Source organism: Microcaecilia unicolor, chromosome 5 (assembly GCF_901765095.1).
Source record: "Microcaecilia unicolor chromosome 5, aMicUni1.1, whole genome shotgun sequence".
NCBI lineage: Eukaryota > Metazoa > Chordata > Amphibia > Gymnophiona > Siphonopidae > Microcaecilia > Microcaecilia unicolor.
In genome coordinates this window covers 284715795-284733214 of record NC_044035.1, presented here as the reverse complement: position 1 = coordinate 284733214, position 17420 = coordinate 284715795, and the positions used below count along the sequence as shown (strand labels likewise).

Below are 17420 nucleotides of genomic sequence, written 5' to 3'. Positions count from 1 at the left end.
TCTTTCCACTTTCATTTCCCTTAGAAACTGGGCATAGTATGGAAATTGTGTTGTGGTTATTGGCTGTGAAACATGCTTAGAAATGTCAGTTGTTCTTCCTTTTTGAGCCTAAGATCTTGGTTTTCCTTCTGTAGAAACATTGTGTGCTATAGAAGGTAGCTTAGTCAGAACTAGCAGCAGGCTGGCCCAGTGGCTCAGGTGATAAGTGCTGTGGTTTTACTTTGTTTGCTAGGGATAGTGTTCAAAGCTCTTGAAGATGAGGGTGACACCAGTTGAGCAGATTCAGGGACCATTATTGCTTCTGAAAGAAGCCGTGACCCCCTAGCTCAGGATTGTCACTTTAATGAGCAGTCTAGATATATATATTTTTTTTTGGGGGGGGGGGAGGGGTGGAATCCTGATAAGACTCATGGCGTAGATCCGATCTTTCATTTCCAAATGAGTTGAAAGTGCAAGGGAGCTGAAGGAAAGTGCCAGGTCCTGGTCCTCTCTCTCTTTTTTCCCTCTCTTCCCCTCCCCCAACAAATGGCAGCAGTTAGTATTGATTAAAGATGTGTTTGTTAGGAGGGCGGGCTTGGCTGTGGCCTTCCTCCTCCTTGGTATATCCCAGGTCTGAATTTATTGCCCCATTTCTTTACTAAGGACAGGAATGGCTACAGAAGATTGTCATAGTGGTTGGTGGAGTATATAGGCACATGCAGTATAATCTTTTTATACAAATGCGATTGTGGTTAGTATATGCTTTGAGCAACCACTTTATTCTTTGACATATGATACATACCTAATATCTAAATTTAATAAAAGGTATTAATTGTGACTTTTATTTTTATTTTTTTTCTGTGTGTTATCAGACAGTTATGGATTTAAGTTCCACCCCTAACCCCGTCCCCTTTAGCCTCCCCAAACAGTTGGGCCACCGACCGCCTATGCTTCTAGGGTGCCCCGTTGCTCTCCTGGGTTGTCTGAGGGACCAGTCTACTAAAAATGCTTGCTCCTTCTACATCCCAATGGCATGAATCTCTACGTTTTGCACTTGTTTTTTTTTTTTTTTTAATGGATCAAAAAAACAAAATGTCCAAAACCTTGTTCAAAACAGTATTTAAAAAAAAAAAAAGATGACATTTTTCTTTTTTGAAAATTACTTTCTTTCCTCTTCAGACTTAGATGTCATATCAAAAATACCCCTAATTGTCTCCTAGACCTCCCTCTGGACAGGGTTTCTCACCCTCCCACTCATGCGGTTCTCCCTCCCTCCCTCCCCCCCCCCCCCCCCCCCCAGTGTGTCTGGAGAGTTCTACATCAGTTCTAGTAATCCCCCGAGGAAATTCCCAAACTCAATTTACCAGAGGATTACACACGCATAAACTATTTTTTTTTTCATATTTTTTGAGGGGGTGTGTCCTGGGCAGAGAGTGGGCTTAAAAGCACTAACCAGTTAGCGCATTGACATTACTGCATGGCATCTGGTTAACACAGGATTAATGCGAGCGTATTTAGGGGGAAATTCTATAAGAGGTGCTTAAAATTTAGCGCTGGAAAAAAATCGGTGCTAAGCATGATTGTATAAAGGGTATGCACTCATTATAGAATCATGATTATCACCAATTCCCACGCCTAACTAGCTGGTGTCCAAGGGTGGTGTGCTAATGCCGTATTCTATGCGTGCAACTTTTTGAAATGCCCCTAATACGCCCATGGCTATGCCCGTTTTTGAATTTTCCAGCACCAAATTTTGAACGTCATTTATAGAATTTCTCCCTAAGTGTGCTCGCATTAATCCTGTGTTAACCAGTTGCTATGTTTATAGGTTAAAATGATCTGTGGCACTTAGTCCCCTGAAGAAGCTTAAGTGAAGTGAAATGGAGAGCCCCATTGGGAACATAATTTAAAAGCTAAGTGCTGGATATATGTCATATATGCAGTGCTTTTTTTGTGCCGGTACGCAACGGTACGGCGTACCGGCACCTTTTTTTTTTTTGCTCCCCCCGCCCCGTGACGGACGCAGTGCCAGCCCCCATTTCCGGCCGCTGCTGCTTCTCCTGTTGAGCAGCAGCGGCCGCTACACAAAGAAAAAGATTTTTAAAAAACTTCAAACCTGGCTGAAACGCGGCACCCCGGCACTGTAGACAGCCATTAGGCATTGGCTGTTGTCCCGCAGCCGCTCCTCCTCTTGCCTCTACGTCACTGCGCTCCTCTGGGGTCTTCCTCCAGGGGCAGTGACGTAGAGGCAAGAGGAGGAGCGGCTGTGGGGCAACAGCCAATGCCTAAGGGCTGTCTACAGTGCCGGGGTGCCGCGTTTCAGCCAGGTTTCAATTTTTTTTTAAATCTTCTTTTTCTTTGTGTAGCGGCCGCTGCTGCTCAACAGGAGAAGCAGCAGCGGCCGGAAATAGGGGCTGGTGCCGCGTGCGTCGCGACTTCGCGCCGTTCGCGGGAAACTTGGCAGGGAGAGGGAAACCAACAGAGGGAAGGATTGGGGAGAGAGAGAGAGAGGGAAAACAACAGAGGGAAGGATTGGGGAGAGAGAGAAAGAGGGAAAACAACAGAGGGAAGGATTGGGGAAAGAGAGAGAGGGAAAACAACAGAGGGAAGGATTGGGGAGAGAGGGAAAGAGGGAAACCAACAGAGGGAAGGATTGGGGAGAGAGGGAAAGAGGGAAACCAACAGAGGGAAGGATTGGGGAGAGAGGGAAAGAGGGAAAACAACAGAGGGAAGGATTGGGGAGAGAGAGAAAGAGGGAAAACAACAGAGGGAAGGATTGGGGAGAGAGAGAGAGAGGGAAACCAACAGAGGGAAGGATTGGGGAGAGAGAGAGAGGGAAAACAACAGAGGGAAGGATTGGGGAGAGAGAGAAAGAGGGAAAACAACAGAGGGAAGGATTGGGGAGAGAGGGAAAACAGGAGAGAGAAAGAGGGAAAACAACAGAGGGAAGGATGGGGAGAGAGAGAAAGAGGGAAAACAACAGAGGGAAGGATTGGGGAAAGAGAGGGAAAACAACAGAGGGAAGGATTGGGGAGAGAGAGAGAGAGGGAAAACAACAGAGGGAAGGATTGGGGAGAGAGAGAGAGAGGGAAAACAACAGAGGGAAGGATTGGGGAGAGAGAGAAAGAGGGAAAACAACAGAGGGAAGGATTGGGGAAAGAGAGAGAGGGAAAACAACAGAGGGAAGGATTGGGGAGAGAGGGAAAGAGGGAAACCAACAGAGGGAAGGATTGGGGAGAGAGGGAAAGAGGGAAAACAACAGAGGGAAGGATTGGGGAGAGAGAGAAAGAGGGAAAACAACAGAGGGAAGGATTGGGGAGAGAGAGAAAGAGGGAAAACAACAGAGGGAAGGATTGGGGAGAGAGAGAGAGGGAAAACAACAGAGGGAAGGATTGGGGAGAGAGAGAAAGAGGGAAAACAACAGAGGGAAGGATTGGGGAGAGAGAGAGAGGGAAAACAACAGAGGGAAGGATTGGGAGAGAGAGAGAGAGGGAAAACAACAGAGGGAAGGATTGGGGAGAGAGAGAGAGGGAAAACAACAGAGGGAAGGATTGGGAGAGAGAGAGAGAGAGAGGGAAAACAACAGAGGGAAGGATTGGGAGAGAGAGAAAGAGGGAAAACAACAGAGGGGGAAGGATTGGGGAGAGAGAGAAAGAGGGAAAACAACAGAGGGAAGGATTGGGAGAGAGAGAGAGAGGGAAAACAACAGAGGGAAGGATTGTGGAGAGAGAGAGAGGGAAAACAACAGAGGGAAGGATTGGGAGAGAGAGAGAGAGAGAAAACAACAGAGGGAAGGATTGGGGAGAGAGAGAGAGGGGAAACAACAGAGGGAAGGATTGGGGAGAGAGGGAAAGAGGGAAACCAACAGAGGGAAGGATTGGGGAGAGAGAGAAAGAGGGAAAACAACAGAGGGAAGGATTGGGGAGAGAGAGAGAGGGAAAACAACAGAGGGAAGGATTGGGAGAGAGAGAGAGAGGGAAAACAACAGAGGGAAGGATTGGGGAGAGAGAGAGAGGGAAAACAACAGAGGGAAGGATTGGGAGAGAGAGAGAGAGAGAGGGAAAACAACAGAGGGAAGGATTGGGAGAGAGAGAAAGAGGGAAAACAACAGAGGGGGAAGGATTGGGGAGAGAGAGAAAGAGGGAAAACAACAGAGGGAAGGATTGGGGAGAGAGAGAGAGAGAGGGAAAACAACAGAGGGGGAAGGATTGGGGAGAGAGAGAAAGAGGGAAAACAACAGAGGGAAGGATTGGGGAGAGAGAGGGAAAACAGGGGAGAGAGAGGGAAAAACAGATGGAAGGATTGGGGAGAGAGGGGAAAACAGATGGAAGGATGGGGAGAGAGAGAAAGAGGGAAAACAACAGAGGGAAGGATTGGGGAGAGAGAGAGGGGAAAACAGATGGAAGGTGGGGAGAGAGAGGGAAAAACAGATGGAAGGATTGGGGAGAGGGGAAAAACAGATGGAAGGATGGGGAGAGAGAGGGAAAAACACAAATGGAAGGATTGGGGAGAGAGGGAAAAACAGATGGAAGGATGGGGAAAGAGAGAGGGAAAACAGATGGAAGGATGGGGAGAGAGAGGGGGAAAACAGATGGAAGGATGGGGAGAGAGAGAGGGAAAACGGAAGGATAGGGAGAGAAAGAGGGAAGACGCTGGATGGAAGAATGCAGAAAGAAATAGGGGAGACACTGGAAGGATGGGGAGAGAAAGCAGAGCTGCTGGATGGAAAAGGGGAATAGAGAAAGACTGGAGAATAAGAGGAAGGGGCATGGGGAGAACAAGGGTGAGGAAAAGATGAAAAGCCACGGGTAGATGAAGGAAATTAAAGAATGGATAGTAAGAATGAATTAAATCTGGACAGAGAGAGAGCCTGAAAAATATTGAAGAAAGCAAAGAAAAAGGAGACAAAAAATGACAAATGGCACAGAAGAGTTAAGCGAAAACAAAGGAAAGGAGAATCACAGACTGGGACCAATATGGAAAGAAAAACAGTCACCAGACAACAAAGGTAGAAAAAAATCATTTTATTTTCATTTTAGTGTTTGTAATATGTCCAATTTGAGAATTTACATTGGCTGTCTTATTTACTGCTACTACTTAGCAAATCACGTTATTTTTTTCTCCTATAGTACTGTAATATTTTCAATGATGTCTGTTTATATGCGCCATGGCTGGTATAGGGGGTGTGGTTAATGTGGGTGTGGCTATCATAGGGGTGGAGCCATATGTGATGACCCCGCCCATAATGAGTACCGGCACCTTTTTTTCTACAAAAAAAGCACTGCATATATGTTACATGCCAAATATTTGATTATTGATAATAAATAATTGATCTAGAGCATACTATCAAAGTGCAAAGATAATTGGAAGGAAGGAAGGAGGTTTTTTAAGACTGATGATAAAAATGAGAGTTCGATGAATTTGGGCATGAATATTATTAACAGCTGGGACATTTGAGGTCTTTTTCCTCCTTTCCTTTTTAATAGATAGAAGTATTTAGGGAGAGATCAATTTGTTACTCCAGTTAAAAGATTTTTCGCTGAACTTTGCCTTATATTATTATTGTGTTATGTCATTGAATTAAAGGAAATGCAGAAAGCCATGACTGAGCCAGATTCTTCTGAGCTATAATGGGATTATTTGTGCTGATGGCAAGTTGATTCTTGTTAATGTTCAAACACAAGGTCCACTGAAGAACAGACTTTAGCACTAAACACCTCGCTACTATTCAGGATAAGAGCAGCCTACCTGATTGTCTCTTGTGGTCACCCAAATTAAAATATTCACTGACTGTCCACAAGGAAAGCAGTTTGCATGGCACAGTGAAAATCATGGCTGTTAATCTTCCTAAAGTGGTAGATTTTTTTTTCTCCACACCAGTATGTTATCTGTTTTTCAGTTCTTGCTAATATTCATTTAAACCACAAATGGTACTTGCTAATAAAAATTATTTCAACCTGCACAACTAACAAGTAAAACTCTCTCTTATGCTGGGTGGTATTAATGGAGGAGCTGTGCCCTCCGTACTTGCAAAACAGGGGCTCTCTGTAGAGCGTTCCCTGTCGACCAAGCTACAGCCCAGATAAGTGCCTTTTCACTAATTCTTATAGTGCGTTGAATAATATCGCAACTCCTTAATAACGATAAGAGTTAAAATATTCAGAACCCTGAATACAGCGGAGGGTTTAAAATATTTAGGAGGTTTTTAGACTCGTGAGGAGCTCGCAACATATTCACATAAAGAAGAGTATTCTTCTGTAGTGGATACGAGGGAGCCTGTCATTCATGGAATATATATATAGAGAGCGTGAATGCAGAGCATCTGTAATATTAATTAAAAAAATTTCTGTCTGCTAGTTTTTTTTCTAAAGTACAGTTCTTCATTGTCCTTCTGCTAATAGGAGTCACTTTAAGATTTGGGGAATGGTGCATGGATTTTAGGGATGTGCTGTGATTTAAAATGACATGTAAACATCTGTGGTAGATGTTATATCATTTTGAGTCATTTCTCAGATGAAGTGATTTTAAAAATGAGTTGAATTTTGTTTTTCTCATTAGGTCATTTTAGCACACCAAAATGCTTTAGTATACACTATTAGTGGTCTATTTACTAAAGCGCACTGAGCACTTGGGGGTCATTTTTTAAAAGGGGGTCTAGAAATAGGCATCCTCCAGGTGCCTGTTCTATAAAGGAACATGAGTATCTACTTTCCTTTATCAAACACTAGCTTAACTGGGTATGTACATGCTTATGCACTTAAGCGTAATCACTCATGCCACCCATACAGCTAGTGTAAATGATCGCATCTATGTGCCAGAGATGCTTGCATAATTTATTGTATACTGTAAGTTATGCAAATGAGAATCCTGCCCATGCTGTGCCCAGACTCTGCCCATGTGTGAGCCCACCTGTCAAATGCACGCTATACAAGATAAGTGCATATTTAAAGAATAGTGCTTAGGCAGAATTTTGATATACACATGCAAGTATTTGTGTGCTTAATGCACGCATAAATATTACCACCTACTTTATAGAACTAGCTTTTTAGGGGGTAATGCTAGGAACATGCATAAATGCCGATATTCTAGTTATTTACATGCATATGGGAACACATATGTAGTTTGTGGTTAAGCGGTATTCTGTATTTGCCTAGATATAATGGAGTGTACATGGATGTAGTTCGGGCAGTGAGTTGGCGGGGCACATATGTATGTATGTAGATTGTACAAAATCATGTGTAGAATTATAAAATATTAATAATCTAGGCATGAGCATAAACACCAACTATGTGGCTGGTGAAAATGTTTGTGCCTTGAATATAAGCATGTTTCTGGCCACTTACTCTACTGTTTGATAAAGAAAAATAGACATCTATTTTTCTTTGTAAAATAAACTTCAAATAAGTGCTTTCCTAGCACCTAAATCTGGGTACCCCTTTATTGTATTATCCTCAGTGCAGAATTTAGCACCTGCTAACTATTAGCACAGGCCCACAGTAATGATTACTGCATGCTAAAAATAGCCAGCAGGCTTCCATCAGCCAGGTCCCGCCAGACAGGAAATGATGAAAGGGCAGGACTCGGCCGATGAAAGCCTGCAGGGCCAGCGCAGGTAGCAATAATTGAATCACTGCAGGCGCTGGGGATGCCCTTAAGGTACACCAGGGAGGGACAGGGTTCAGCGACGGGCGGGCAGATGCCGGGACGCCATGGAAGAGGAGAGATGTTGATGTGGGATACCGCCACTGAGTGGGCCTGAGCCAATAATGGGTGGGCCTGTACCCACCCAGACCCACCCGTAGCTATGCCACTGCCAACCCTTAGTATAGATTTAAGGAGCATATGTCTGAAAGGAAACTGAATCAAAATGTTAACATACCTGTTGTAGTACCAGAGAATAGTAGCTGATGGTATATATGACCTGAAGATGTCTGTATCCTTCATTTCATTTTGAAATAACAATTTTGTACGTGGTTTAGTTCTCTTCTCAGTTGGTATGGCTGATATTTTTTGCAGACATAGATGAGTGCTCGGAGAATGCCTGTGACCAGATATGTGTCAATGCTCCTGGGAGTTACAGCTGTTACTGTGATGGCAAGAAAGGATTCAAGCTGGCTAAAGACCTGAAAAGTTGTGAGGTATGCTTAAGATGCTTAGGCCTAAAGCTGATCACCAACTACTTCTTTAATCTTGTTAATAAAAACTGCAAAGAGGAACATTAAAATACATTGTGCTGCATTCTCAGCTACTTCCAGTAGGGACATTTTTTCCTGTTGTGTTCTCAACTGCCATTGTTAAGGACAGTTTTCCCTAGTAAAACTAAGGCCCTAGGCAGTGCTGCTTCATGGTCTGTGTTTTTTATTTTTCACTATTTTTATTTTTTTAAAGAAAATTTGCTTTTTCATTTCTAAATCTGAAGTAGGACAAGGTAGAGTTAATCGGCCATATTAGAAGACAGTATGACAAAATTGTCAAGACCATGACACTCAGGTTGCTGCCAGTTGGTGTTGGCATCTCCTGTTTCTTTCTGGTGGCATACTGTTTGAAACCCCAAAGTGTACAGGAGGCTTAGAGGGTAGTTACTAAGCTGCTTTAGAACAATAATGCATGTTATTTGTTCCTTAATGTATGTTAAATGGCAATAATGTGCATTATATTACTGTAAAGCATGTTCCTTGTTGTCTGCACCAGACCATTCCCAACAAGTGGGTAAATGCCCTCCTACCAGCAGATGGGGAGACTTTACTGAGAGATCACTGTATATAGCCGTGTGCAGCCCTGAGCCTCCTCAGTATTCTTCAGTCTTCTCAGCAGACAGTAGATACAGTGGGGGAAATAAGTATTTGATCCCTTGCTGATTTTGTAAGTTTGCCCACTGACAAAGACATGAGCAGCCCATAATTGAAAGGTAGGTTATTGGTAACAGTGAGAGATAGCACATCACAAATTAAATCCGGAAAATCACATTGTGGAAAGTATATGAATTTATTTGCATTCTGCAGAGGGAAATAAGTATTTGATCCCCCACCAACCAGTAAGAGATCTGGCCCCTACAGACCAGGTAGATGCTCCAAATCAACTCGTTACCTGCATGACAGACAGCTGTCGGCAATGGTCACCTGTATGAAAGACACCTGTCCACAGACTCAGTGAATCAGTCAGACTCTAACCTCTACAAAATGGCCAAGAGCAAGGAGCTGTCTAAGGATGTCAGGGACAAGATCATACACCTGCACAAGGCTGGAATGGGCTACAAAACCATCAGTAAGACGCTGGGCGAGAAGGAGACAACTGTTGGTGCCATAGTAAGAAAATGGAAGAAGTACAAAATGACTGTCAATCGACAAAGATCTGGGGCTCCACGCAAAATCTCACCTCGTGGGGTATCCTTGATCATGAGGAAGGTTAGAAATCAGCCTACAACTACAAGGGGGGAACTTGTCAATGATCTCAAGGCAGCTGGGACCACTGTCACCACGAAAACCATTGGTAACACATTACGACATAACGGATTGCAATCCTGCAGTGCCCGCAAGGTCCCCCTGCTCCGGAAGGCACATGTGACGGCCCGTCTGAAGTTTGCCAGTGAACACCTGGATGATGCCGAGAGTGATTGGGAGAAGGTGCTGTGGTCAGATGAGACAAAAATTGAGCTCTTTGGCATGAACTCAACTCGCCGTGTTTGGAGGAAGAGAAATGCTGCCTATGACCAAAAGAACACCGTCCCCACTGTCAAGCATGGAGGTGGAAATGTTATGTTTTGGGGGTGTTTCTCTGCTAAGGGCACAGGACTACTTCACCGCATCAATGGGAGAATGGATGGGGCCATGTACCGTACAATTCTGAGTGACAACCTCCTTCCCTCCGCCAGGGCCTTAAAAATGGGTCGTGGCTGGGTCTTCCAGCACGACAATGACCCAAAACATACAGCCAAGGCAACAAAGGAGTGGCTCAGGAAGAAGCACATTAGGGTCATGGAGTGGCCTAGCCAGTCACCAGACCTTAATCCCATTGAAAACTTATGGAGGGAGCTGAAGCTGCGAGTTGCCAAGCGACAGCCCAGAACTCTTAATGATTTAGAGATGATCTGCAAAGAGGAGTGGACCAAAATTCCTCCTGACATGTGTGCAAACCTCATCATCAACTACAGAAGACGTCTGACCGCTGTGCTTGCCAACAAGGGTTTTGCCACCAAGTATTAGGTCTTGTTTGCCAGAGGGATTAAATACTTATTTCCCTCTGCAGAATGCAAATAAATTCATATACTTTCCACAATGTGATTTTCCGGATTTAATTTGTGATGTGCTATCTCTCACTGTTACCAATAACCTACCCTTCAATTATGGGCTGCTCATGTCTTTGTCAGTGGGCAAACTTACAAAATCAGCAAGGGATCAAATACTTATTTCCCCCACTGTAGGTGCCTGTGCAGACTGGGTCTCCCCTTTGGCCTATTTTTCCAAATTAAAACAAACAAAAAAAACCCCAACAACAACAACCATGGGTCTTAGCTTTGACTACCTTGGAAACAACAGTCAGTGGATGCTGCTTGAAAGCCCTTTTTGGGGTCCTTTTTTTGTGCTGTTGCAGCATTGATTAAAAGAAAAAAACAAACAAACAAACAAACAAACAAACAAAAAGCTTACCAAAGGGGTTCAAGCTTAAAGGCAAGCAGCACAGATTAGTAGTTTATTCCTACCTTAGCTGCCTGTTGAACTGAGCCCCGATTTGCTGTGCTCTTAGTCGGGTGAGCCCTTGGGGTGCTTACTCCATCCTGCGGGTGCCTCCCCCCTATACCCCTCAACTCAGCCTAGGTGATCAAAGTGTGCTTCAGCCCCCTTTCCCGCTTTCCAGAGAGGGGGTCTATCAGGCTTCCCTGGGCGGGAACAGAGCAACTGCTAGCAAGAAAAGGTGCTCAGGACCTTACTTTAGACAAGTGCAAGCGGCTTGTTCTGCACCTAGCACACGGCTCTGCCGACGGTGAGAATTCTTTTTCAGCTCCATCCGGGCTCCGGTTTGCTGCTCGGGGTACCTGGCCGAGTTCAGGGTGAAGGTGGTTCACACAGTTGTTTCCTGCACTTTTCTTCACATGGCCACTCCTGCTGCTAAAGCATGCCGCTGTACGGCCTGCAGGCCCAGCACTTGGTGTCCCCCACCTTCAATCTCTGCCGTGTCTGCAACAGGACTTCCACAGAGGCTGAGTCACCCGGAAAGGGTTCTTCTGGGGTGACTGCGCCGTCACTGGAGGAGGAGTCCGTGGCTGCTCAAGGAGACTTTGAGGCCACTCTTCTCTCCAGTGGCGGGGAGCTGTGAGATCTGGTAATGTCGGGCCAGCTCTTGGCAGGGGGCCCACCTGTACTATGTCGTCAGAATGCCTTGGGGCCTCTGGGATTCACGCTGGGATTTGTCTTACTTCATCATGCTTATTGTCTGAAGCATCAGCACCCTGAGGTGTTACTCTGGGATTCTGGGAAGCCCCAGGCTCTTGATCTTCCTGTGGCCCCCAAGCATCCATGAGTGTCTTTTGCCAGAGGCTCCAGATCTCAAGCGGGTTTCCTCTCATCTTTTGGAGGAAGCGGTCTTGGAGGAAGAGGACTGGGGCATGGAGGACCAGTAGCCATATACAAAATCTGGGGGACAGTGTATACCAGCATTTTTTATAGGCTTTTTAAAAGAAGTTATTTCTGCCCCCTTAGAAATCTTTACATGATTTAGCTCATGTTGATCCACATGGAAAGCCATTTGAAAGTTACCCCTACCTGTGAATATGAGTAAAAGCAAGCAAGTTGTGTGACATTCTATGAATAATTTACCTTGGCACTCATTTTGAAAGCAGATGGACATCTCAAAATGCCCCAAAAAAGTCCATCTGCCCAAAACGTTCAAATTGTGATTTTCGAAAAGCATAATTTGGATGTCCTACACTACAGTGTGTCTAAATTGCTAGTGGGCGTGTTTAGGTCCCACATTTGGAACATCCAAAAGCAGTAATTAAACAGGAAGAAATGCCCAAGTCTAAAAAGGAGGATGTTTTTATTTAGATCTGTTTCAATCACATCCAGAATACAAAAAGGTGCTCTAATTGAGCAGCTGACCACTGGAGCTATGAAGGCATGATCCCTCATGAATTCCCCAGTGGTTATTGTTCCCTCCTTCACCCCTGAAAGTGACATCAATAAGTGGAACCTAGGCTCCCTAGCAACATCAAGTATTATTGGCATTCTGAACACAGCAGGAAGCAGGTTTGAAGGGTAGCCTAGTGGTCAGTGCAGTGAACTGTAAACCAGGGAACCCACTTCAACTCTTTTTTTACCTTTAAATTGTGAGCTCTCCAGAAACAGAGTGGAGGAGTGGCCTAGTGGTTAGAGTACCTGTCTTGAAATCCAGAGGTGACCGGTTCAAATCCCACTGCTGCTCCTTGTGATTTGGGGCAAGTCAATTAACCCTCCACTGCCTCAGGTACAAACTTAGATTGTGAGCCCCCCTGGGACAGAGAAATATCCAGTGTACCTGAATGTAACTCACCTTGAGCTACTACTGAAAAAGGCGTGAGCAAATCTAAATAAATACCTACTGTACCTAAATATTAAAGACACATGCAAGCCTGAGGGCTATTGGGTGGTGCACATTCAGGTATAGTAAGTATTTCCCTATCTCTGGAGGACTCACCATTTAAAATAACAGAGTTGTAGTGGAATATGAACATGGCTACCCTGGATTAAAGTCCATTGCACTCACCACAATGTGTGGCCCCTCTGTTCTGTAGGGACATCTTTGTGGCCATTTTCCCTCAAACGTTGCCAGATAGATGCAGATGTCCTTGTCCCTGGTTTTGTTTTGGTTTTTTTTTTTTTGGTCGTACATAATGCGGACATTTTATTTTTGAAAATTGGCTGTTTATTTTGGACATTCTCATGTATTTTTGAACAAGAAGCCTCAACATTTTTCCTGTTTGAAAATGGCTGTGAGATGGATTTTTTTGGGGGGGATGTCCCAATTCTGACTTGGACAGTGTTTCAAAAAATGCTCATCCCTGGGTATTTTGCACATGCACAGTATACAGCTACATCAATGTGCAAATTCTGTACAGTCCCCAAATTTTCAAAAGGAAGCTCCTTGGGGAGTTTCCCTTTGAAAATATTCACCTAAGAGCCACTGAAAATGACCAGTTAGCCTCAAAGAAGCGATTTAACTGGCCAGGAACCATTGCTGACCGGTTAAATTGCTTTGAATATCAACCCCTTAATATTCAATTTGCTTGTAGACCTGCAGCTACAAAGTACCTGGGGACTCCAAGTAGCATTGGTGGTATGAAAATGACCCCTTAAAAAATGCAAACATTTTTTGCAATGGCAAGAGCATTTTCTGTACAACTGGGTGCATTTTAAAGGCATATCGTGCAAGGACAGTTTGTCTCGCAGAGATGATGACTGTAATAGAGCTGCACAAGTTCTGTTTCAATAATCATTTTATACAGTTGTTTAAAACAATACTCCCAAAATGCTCAAGTTTCAACTGTTCTCCTGTTAAACTCTCAACAGGAAATTAACAAAAGCAGTGCACAGATGGGTCAGGATAGCTAAATCCCACCATAAGTCATAGGGCAGACTGGATGGTGCAGGACAACAGCCACTGCACTGCAGCAAGAGATGCGCTCTTTTAAACCAGCACCACCACAAACATTCATTCTTGCTGTGGTTTAAAAATGTGTTTTCACAAACTCCAAAGAATTCAGAAAAGTTTCATTTAGCTGCTGAAAACGCAATGTATTTTCCAAAAATAATAGTAGTTTTGAAGTTGATGAAAGGATAATTTCTATTCCTGCCAGCACTGGTGAGACTCCTGAAAGCATTCGGCAGGCTCTCATCTAGTGAATAGTGTCTTTTGTACTGCTTCTTGGCAGGGTTTCTCAAGCCATGGCATGTTGGTACTTGTTCCAGATCACAGCAGTTGAGAAATCATTTTGAAAGCTGAGGTCTGCTCAAATATTCCAAGGATCAGATGATTTTTGCAGGATGTATTTGTGATTTCTTTTCATGCTTCCACTCTCTAAGCAGCAATCATCAACCAAATGAATTTGTTGTATTATCCTTACTTAACTAAACATCATTTAAGAGTTGCCATTAATCATATCACAGATCTGGTGATATGTGAATAATCATTCCTTTTGATAATGAGGAGAAAGAAACTGTGGCTTTACATAAGTCCTTTCTTTGACTTTTTTGTAAATTTTACTGTGGGCTTGAAGTATTAACCATTTTCCCCTAGACACTGGACTGGGTAAAACTCTAGTTCAAAAAGCTCTTGGTGAACAATAATAATTAACAAATGTGGTCCGCTATAGAGCCCAGCCTCGGTGTTTGCCTAATAAATAGCTTGACTGGAAAAGTTGCCTCCATATTTTAGCTGAGATGCAGCTTTAATTTGTACTAAGGAATCAGCTCAAATTTATTACAACTGTTACAGAAGTGTACAGTGGACTTTTTTGAGGAACCAAAGTGTATTTTGAATTTGTCAGGAATGAGTTTTCCCTCATAAATTCTGAAATCCCTGCAGCGGGTGCTAGAAAGATGCTGTTTAATGTGACCATTCTGTTTTGGCTTCTCTGTTACATTACATTCACTCATCTGCCACCCAGTCACAGGTAATACCAGCAGTATGGTAAGAACCATTGTGATTGCTCTTTTTCCTTTCAGGTTGTCCCAGTTTGTGTCCCACTGGACTTTGAGAAGAATTTTGAGTTGCTTTACTTAGCTGAGCAGTCCACTGGGATTCCTGTTGTCTACTTAAAGTATAGGTTGCCCGAAGTGACCAGGTGAGGATTTTCTTAGTTTTGTTGTTTGAGTCACATACTTTGAATTGCAGTGAAGAGTTCTGGTAGTCACATTAGTCCTGGAGAAAAGACTGATTCCTTAGCATCCCTCCAGACCAGTCTAGACGTCTGCCATATGCTGTAGACTGAGAAATGTTGATTAGCAACTACACAGGACAGTTTTATAGGCTGTTTCAGAAGCCATCTGCTGGTAGGAGTGCATAACCCAAGCATCTGAAGCAGTCTGGAGGGACTAAAGGAAAGAAAATTAGCAGGTAGGTTCTAATTTTTCTGCTCTGTGCAGTATGTAATGCTTTTATTTAGTTCACGTATAAATTATCCAAAAATAAAGTTGTATGTGAATTTTTGAGGATTCCTCAAGATATGATTTTATTTTGCTTGATAGAGTAGTAGAAGTTCTACCACTCATTCCACCAGTCATATGAGGGTGATAGCTTCATAGGAAATCAACCCCCCTCCTACCATGTTATTTACATTTATAAACTTTATTGACATCGGCAATAATCCAGTATAATTGGTTTAAAATCTCCCTCATATATGACTTGCTATTTCCTCAGAGGAACACAGGATTCTAGAAACTATTTATGGTCATGTTGCCACTGGTGGTAGTGTGACATAGAATATCTTTGCATAATAATGCAAAGTATTTACCATCAGAGGTCATGCTAGCATGGGCATGATATAGCTGCAGTGGCATACTTTCAGTTTGTATAGAAGTGAAGAACTATCTATATGCCCGGAACATGAGAGTCCCGGTACAATGTTCTTCCATCTCTTGGTATTCAGGTTTTCAGCAGAGTTTGATTTCCGGACATATGATGCAGAGGGTGTCATCCTTTACGCAGAGTCTCCAGATGGTTTCTCATGGTTCCTGCTGGCTCTTCGAGATGGGAAGATTGAGATTCAGTTCAAAAATGAGCATGGGACAAAAGTCACCAGTGGTGGCAAAGTAATCAATGATGGCCAATGGCACATAGTAAGTTTCACCTCCCTTGACAATGTTTGAAATCTGAGTTGCAATCAAGTATCACACCGACCTTGTTTCTGTTGCGCGTCAATTGGTTCATAGATACACACTCAATGTTATAAATATTTGTGTTGACATTGGTGACAGTTTGGCATATAGAAAGAAAAAATCCTATTGTAAAATTTTATTTAATTGGAAAAAAAGTTACCCAACCACAAGAAAATTAACCTGATTATAAACTGAAAAATATGAACATTTGAATATATCTCTTATTCTAAGGCTTCTTTTGTCTTTCATTGTATTGTAGGTCTCTGTGGAGGAACTGGAAAATAGTGTCAGTGTGAAGCTAGCAAAAGAGGCCATAATGAACATAAACAGCCCAGGCAATCTCTTCAAACCCATCCATGGTTTTCTGGAAACCAAGGTGTACATTGCAGGTGTACCTCGAAAAGTGAATAGCCTCATTAAACCGGTGAGCTTCTTTCTTTCTAGAACAGCTCTTACGCTAGTTTCTTTCTGCCATGAAATTACTTTCTCCCTAAGTAAGCTAGTTTTCCCTGTCATATTGATCCCCAGTTGATATCCAGCAGCCTTTGCATCAGTTAAGAATGAATCTGGATATTTGGCTCTTCTTCTCAACCTCTTTTTTTCCTTTCAGTTCAACAGCCACAAGTAGAAGGCACCATTCCTCTCTGTTTCCTAGAGCAGTGCTATCAGCAAGTTCTTGAACCTAAATCAGCATTGTGTAGGTGTGTTCTCTTCAGATTAGAAGCATATTTTCAGAAAAAAAATATTACTTAAGCAGATCCCCCCTCAAAACCAGGGGTAGCACCACCAGGATATTAGTCTTATAAGTTCCAAGAGGTTAACGGTAACATTTTACCAAGAGGTGTATTTTCAAAGCACTTAGACTTACAAACTTCCAGAGTATCCTATGGAACTTTATAAGTCTAAGTGCTTTGAAAGTGAGTCCCATCGGTGTCTGAAATTTGCATTAGTGCTGAAATGATGGTGTTAAAGCAATGTAAGAAATGTACCCCCTCAGCCTAGGTGTTTAATTGATGATTCAAGATGAAGCAAGAGAAGGAAAGAAAGACCTCATAAAATAATCCATATGGCATTGGCAGTGCAGTGAGGATAAAAAATAAAACCCAAACAAACAAACAAACAAAAAAAGCCAATAGAAAAAAAAGTGAAAAAGAGCCAATAGGATGCAGTAATTAGTTAAAAATACTAATAGGTTTAATAAACAATCCATCACAGTAATAAAACATATAACAGTTATTCATCCATAGAGTGGAGAAAGAGCTCATGTATCCATCAAGAAGAAAACACAACTGGAGAATGAAGACTTGGGGTTTTATCAGCTGTGCTGCTACTTATTGACATCCGCTTATTATAGAGTGTAGTTCCATTAAAGCTCATGAACTGATGACTATTGATGATGATGTAGAAAGCAGTTGGATTATTTGACTCCTGACGCAGGCATTCCCACCAAAACTCGGCCATGTTGAGTCTTGTTTAGCTAATTATTTCATCCTAGTCGCTCTTTTTAGTTGTGTTGTGCTTTTACCTGTTAGCACATAACAAACTATGATTTTAACACATTTTAGAATTCTGATACCTTGGATATGTGCATGC

General features: G+C 43.0%; 1 protein-coding gene across 1 annotated transcript in view; it reads left to right on the top strand.

Moving 5' to 3' along the window:
• The window catches only part of PROS1 (protein S), an 81710-nt gene that overhangs the window by 43934 nt on the left and 20356 nt on the right, over nucleotides 1-17420 (top strand). Inside the window, exons 8-11 of the mRNA XM_030204250.1 lie at nucleotides 7996-8117; nucleotides 14676-14794; nucleotides 15599-15788; nucleotides 16087-16251. Of these exons, the coding sequence (XP_030060110.1) occupies nucleotides 7996-8117; nucleotides 14676-14794; nucleotides 15599-15788; nucleotides 16087-16251 (596 nt within the window). The remainder of the gene's footprint in view (nucleotides 1-7995; nucleotides 8118-14675; nucleotides 14795-15598; nucleotides 15789-16086; nucleotides 16252-17420) is intronic.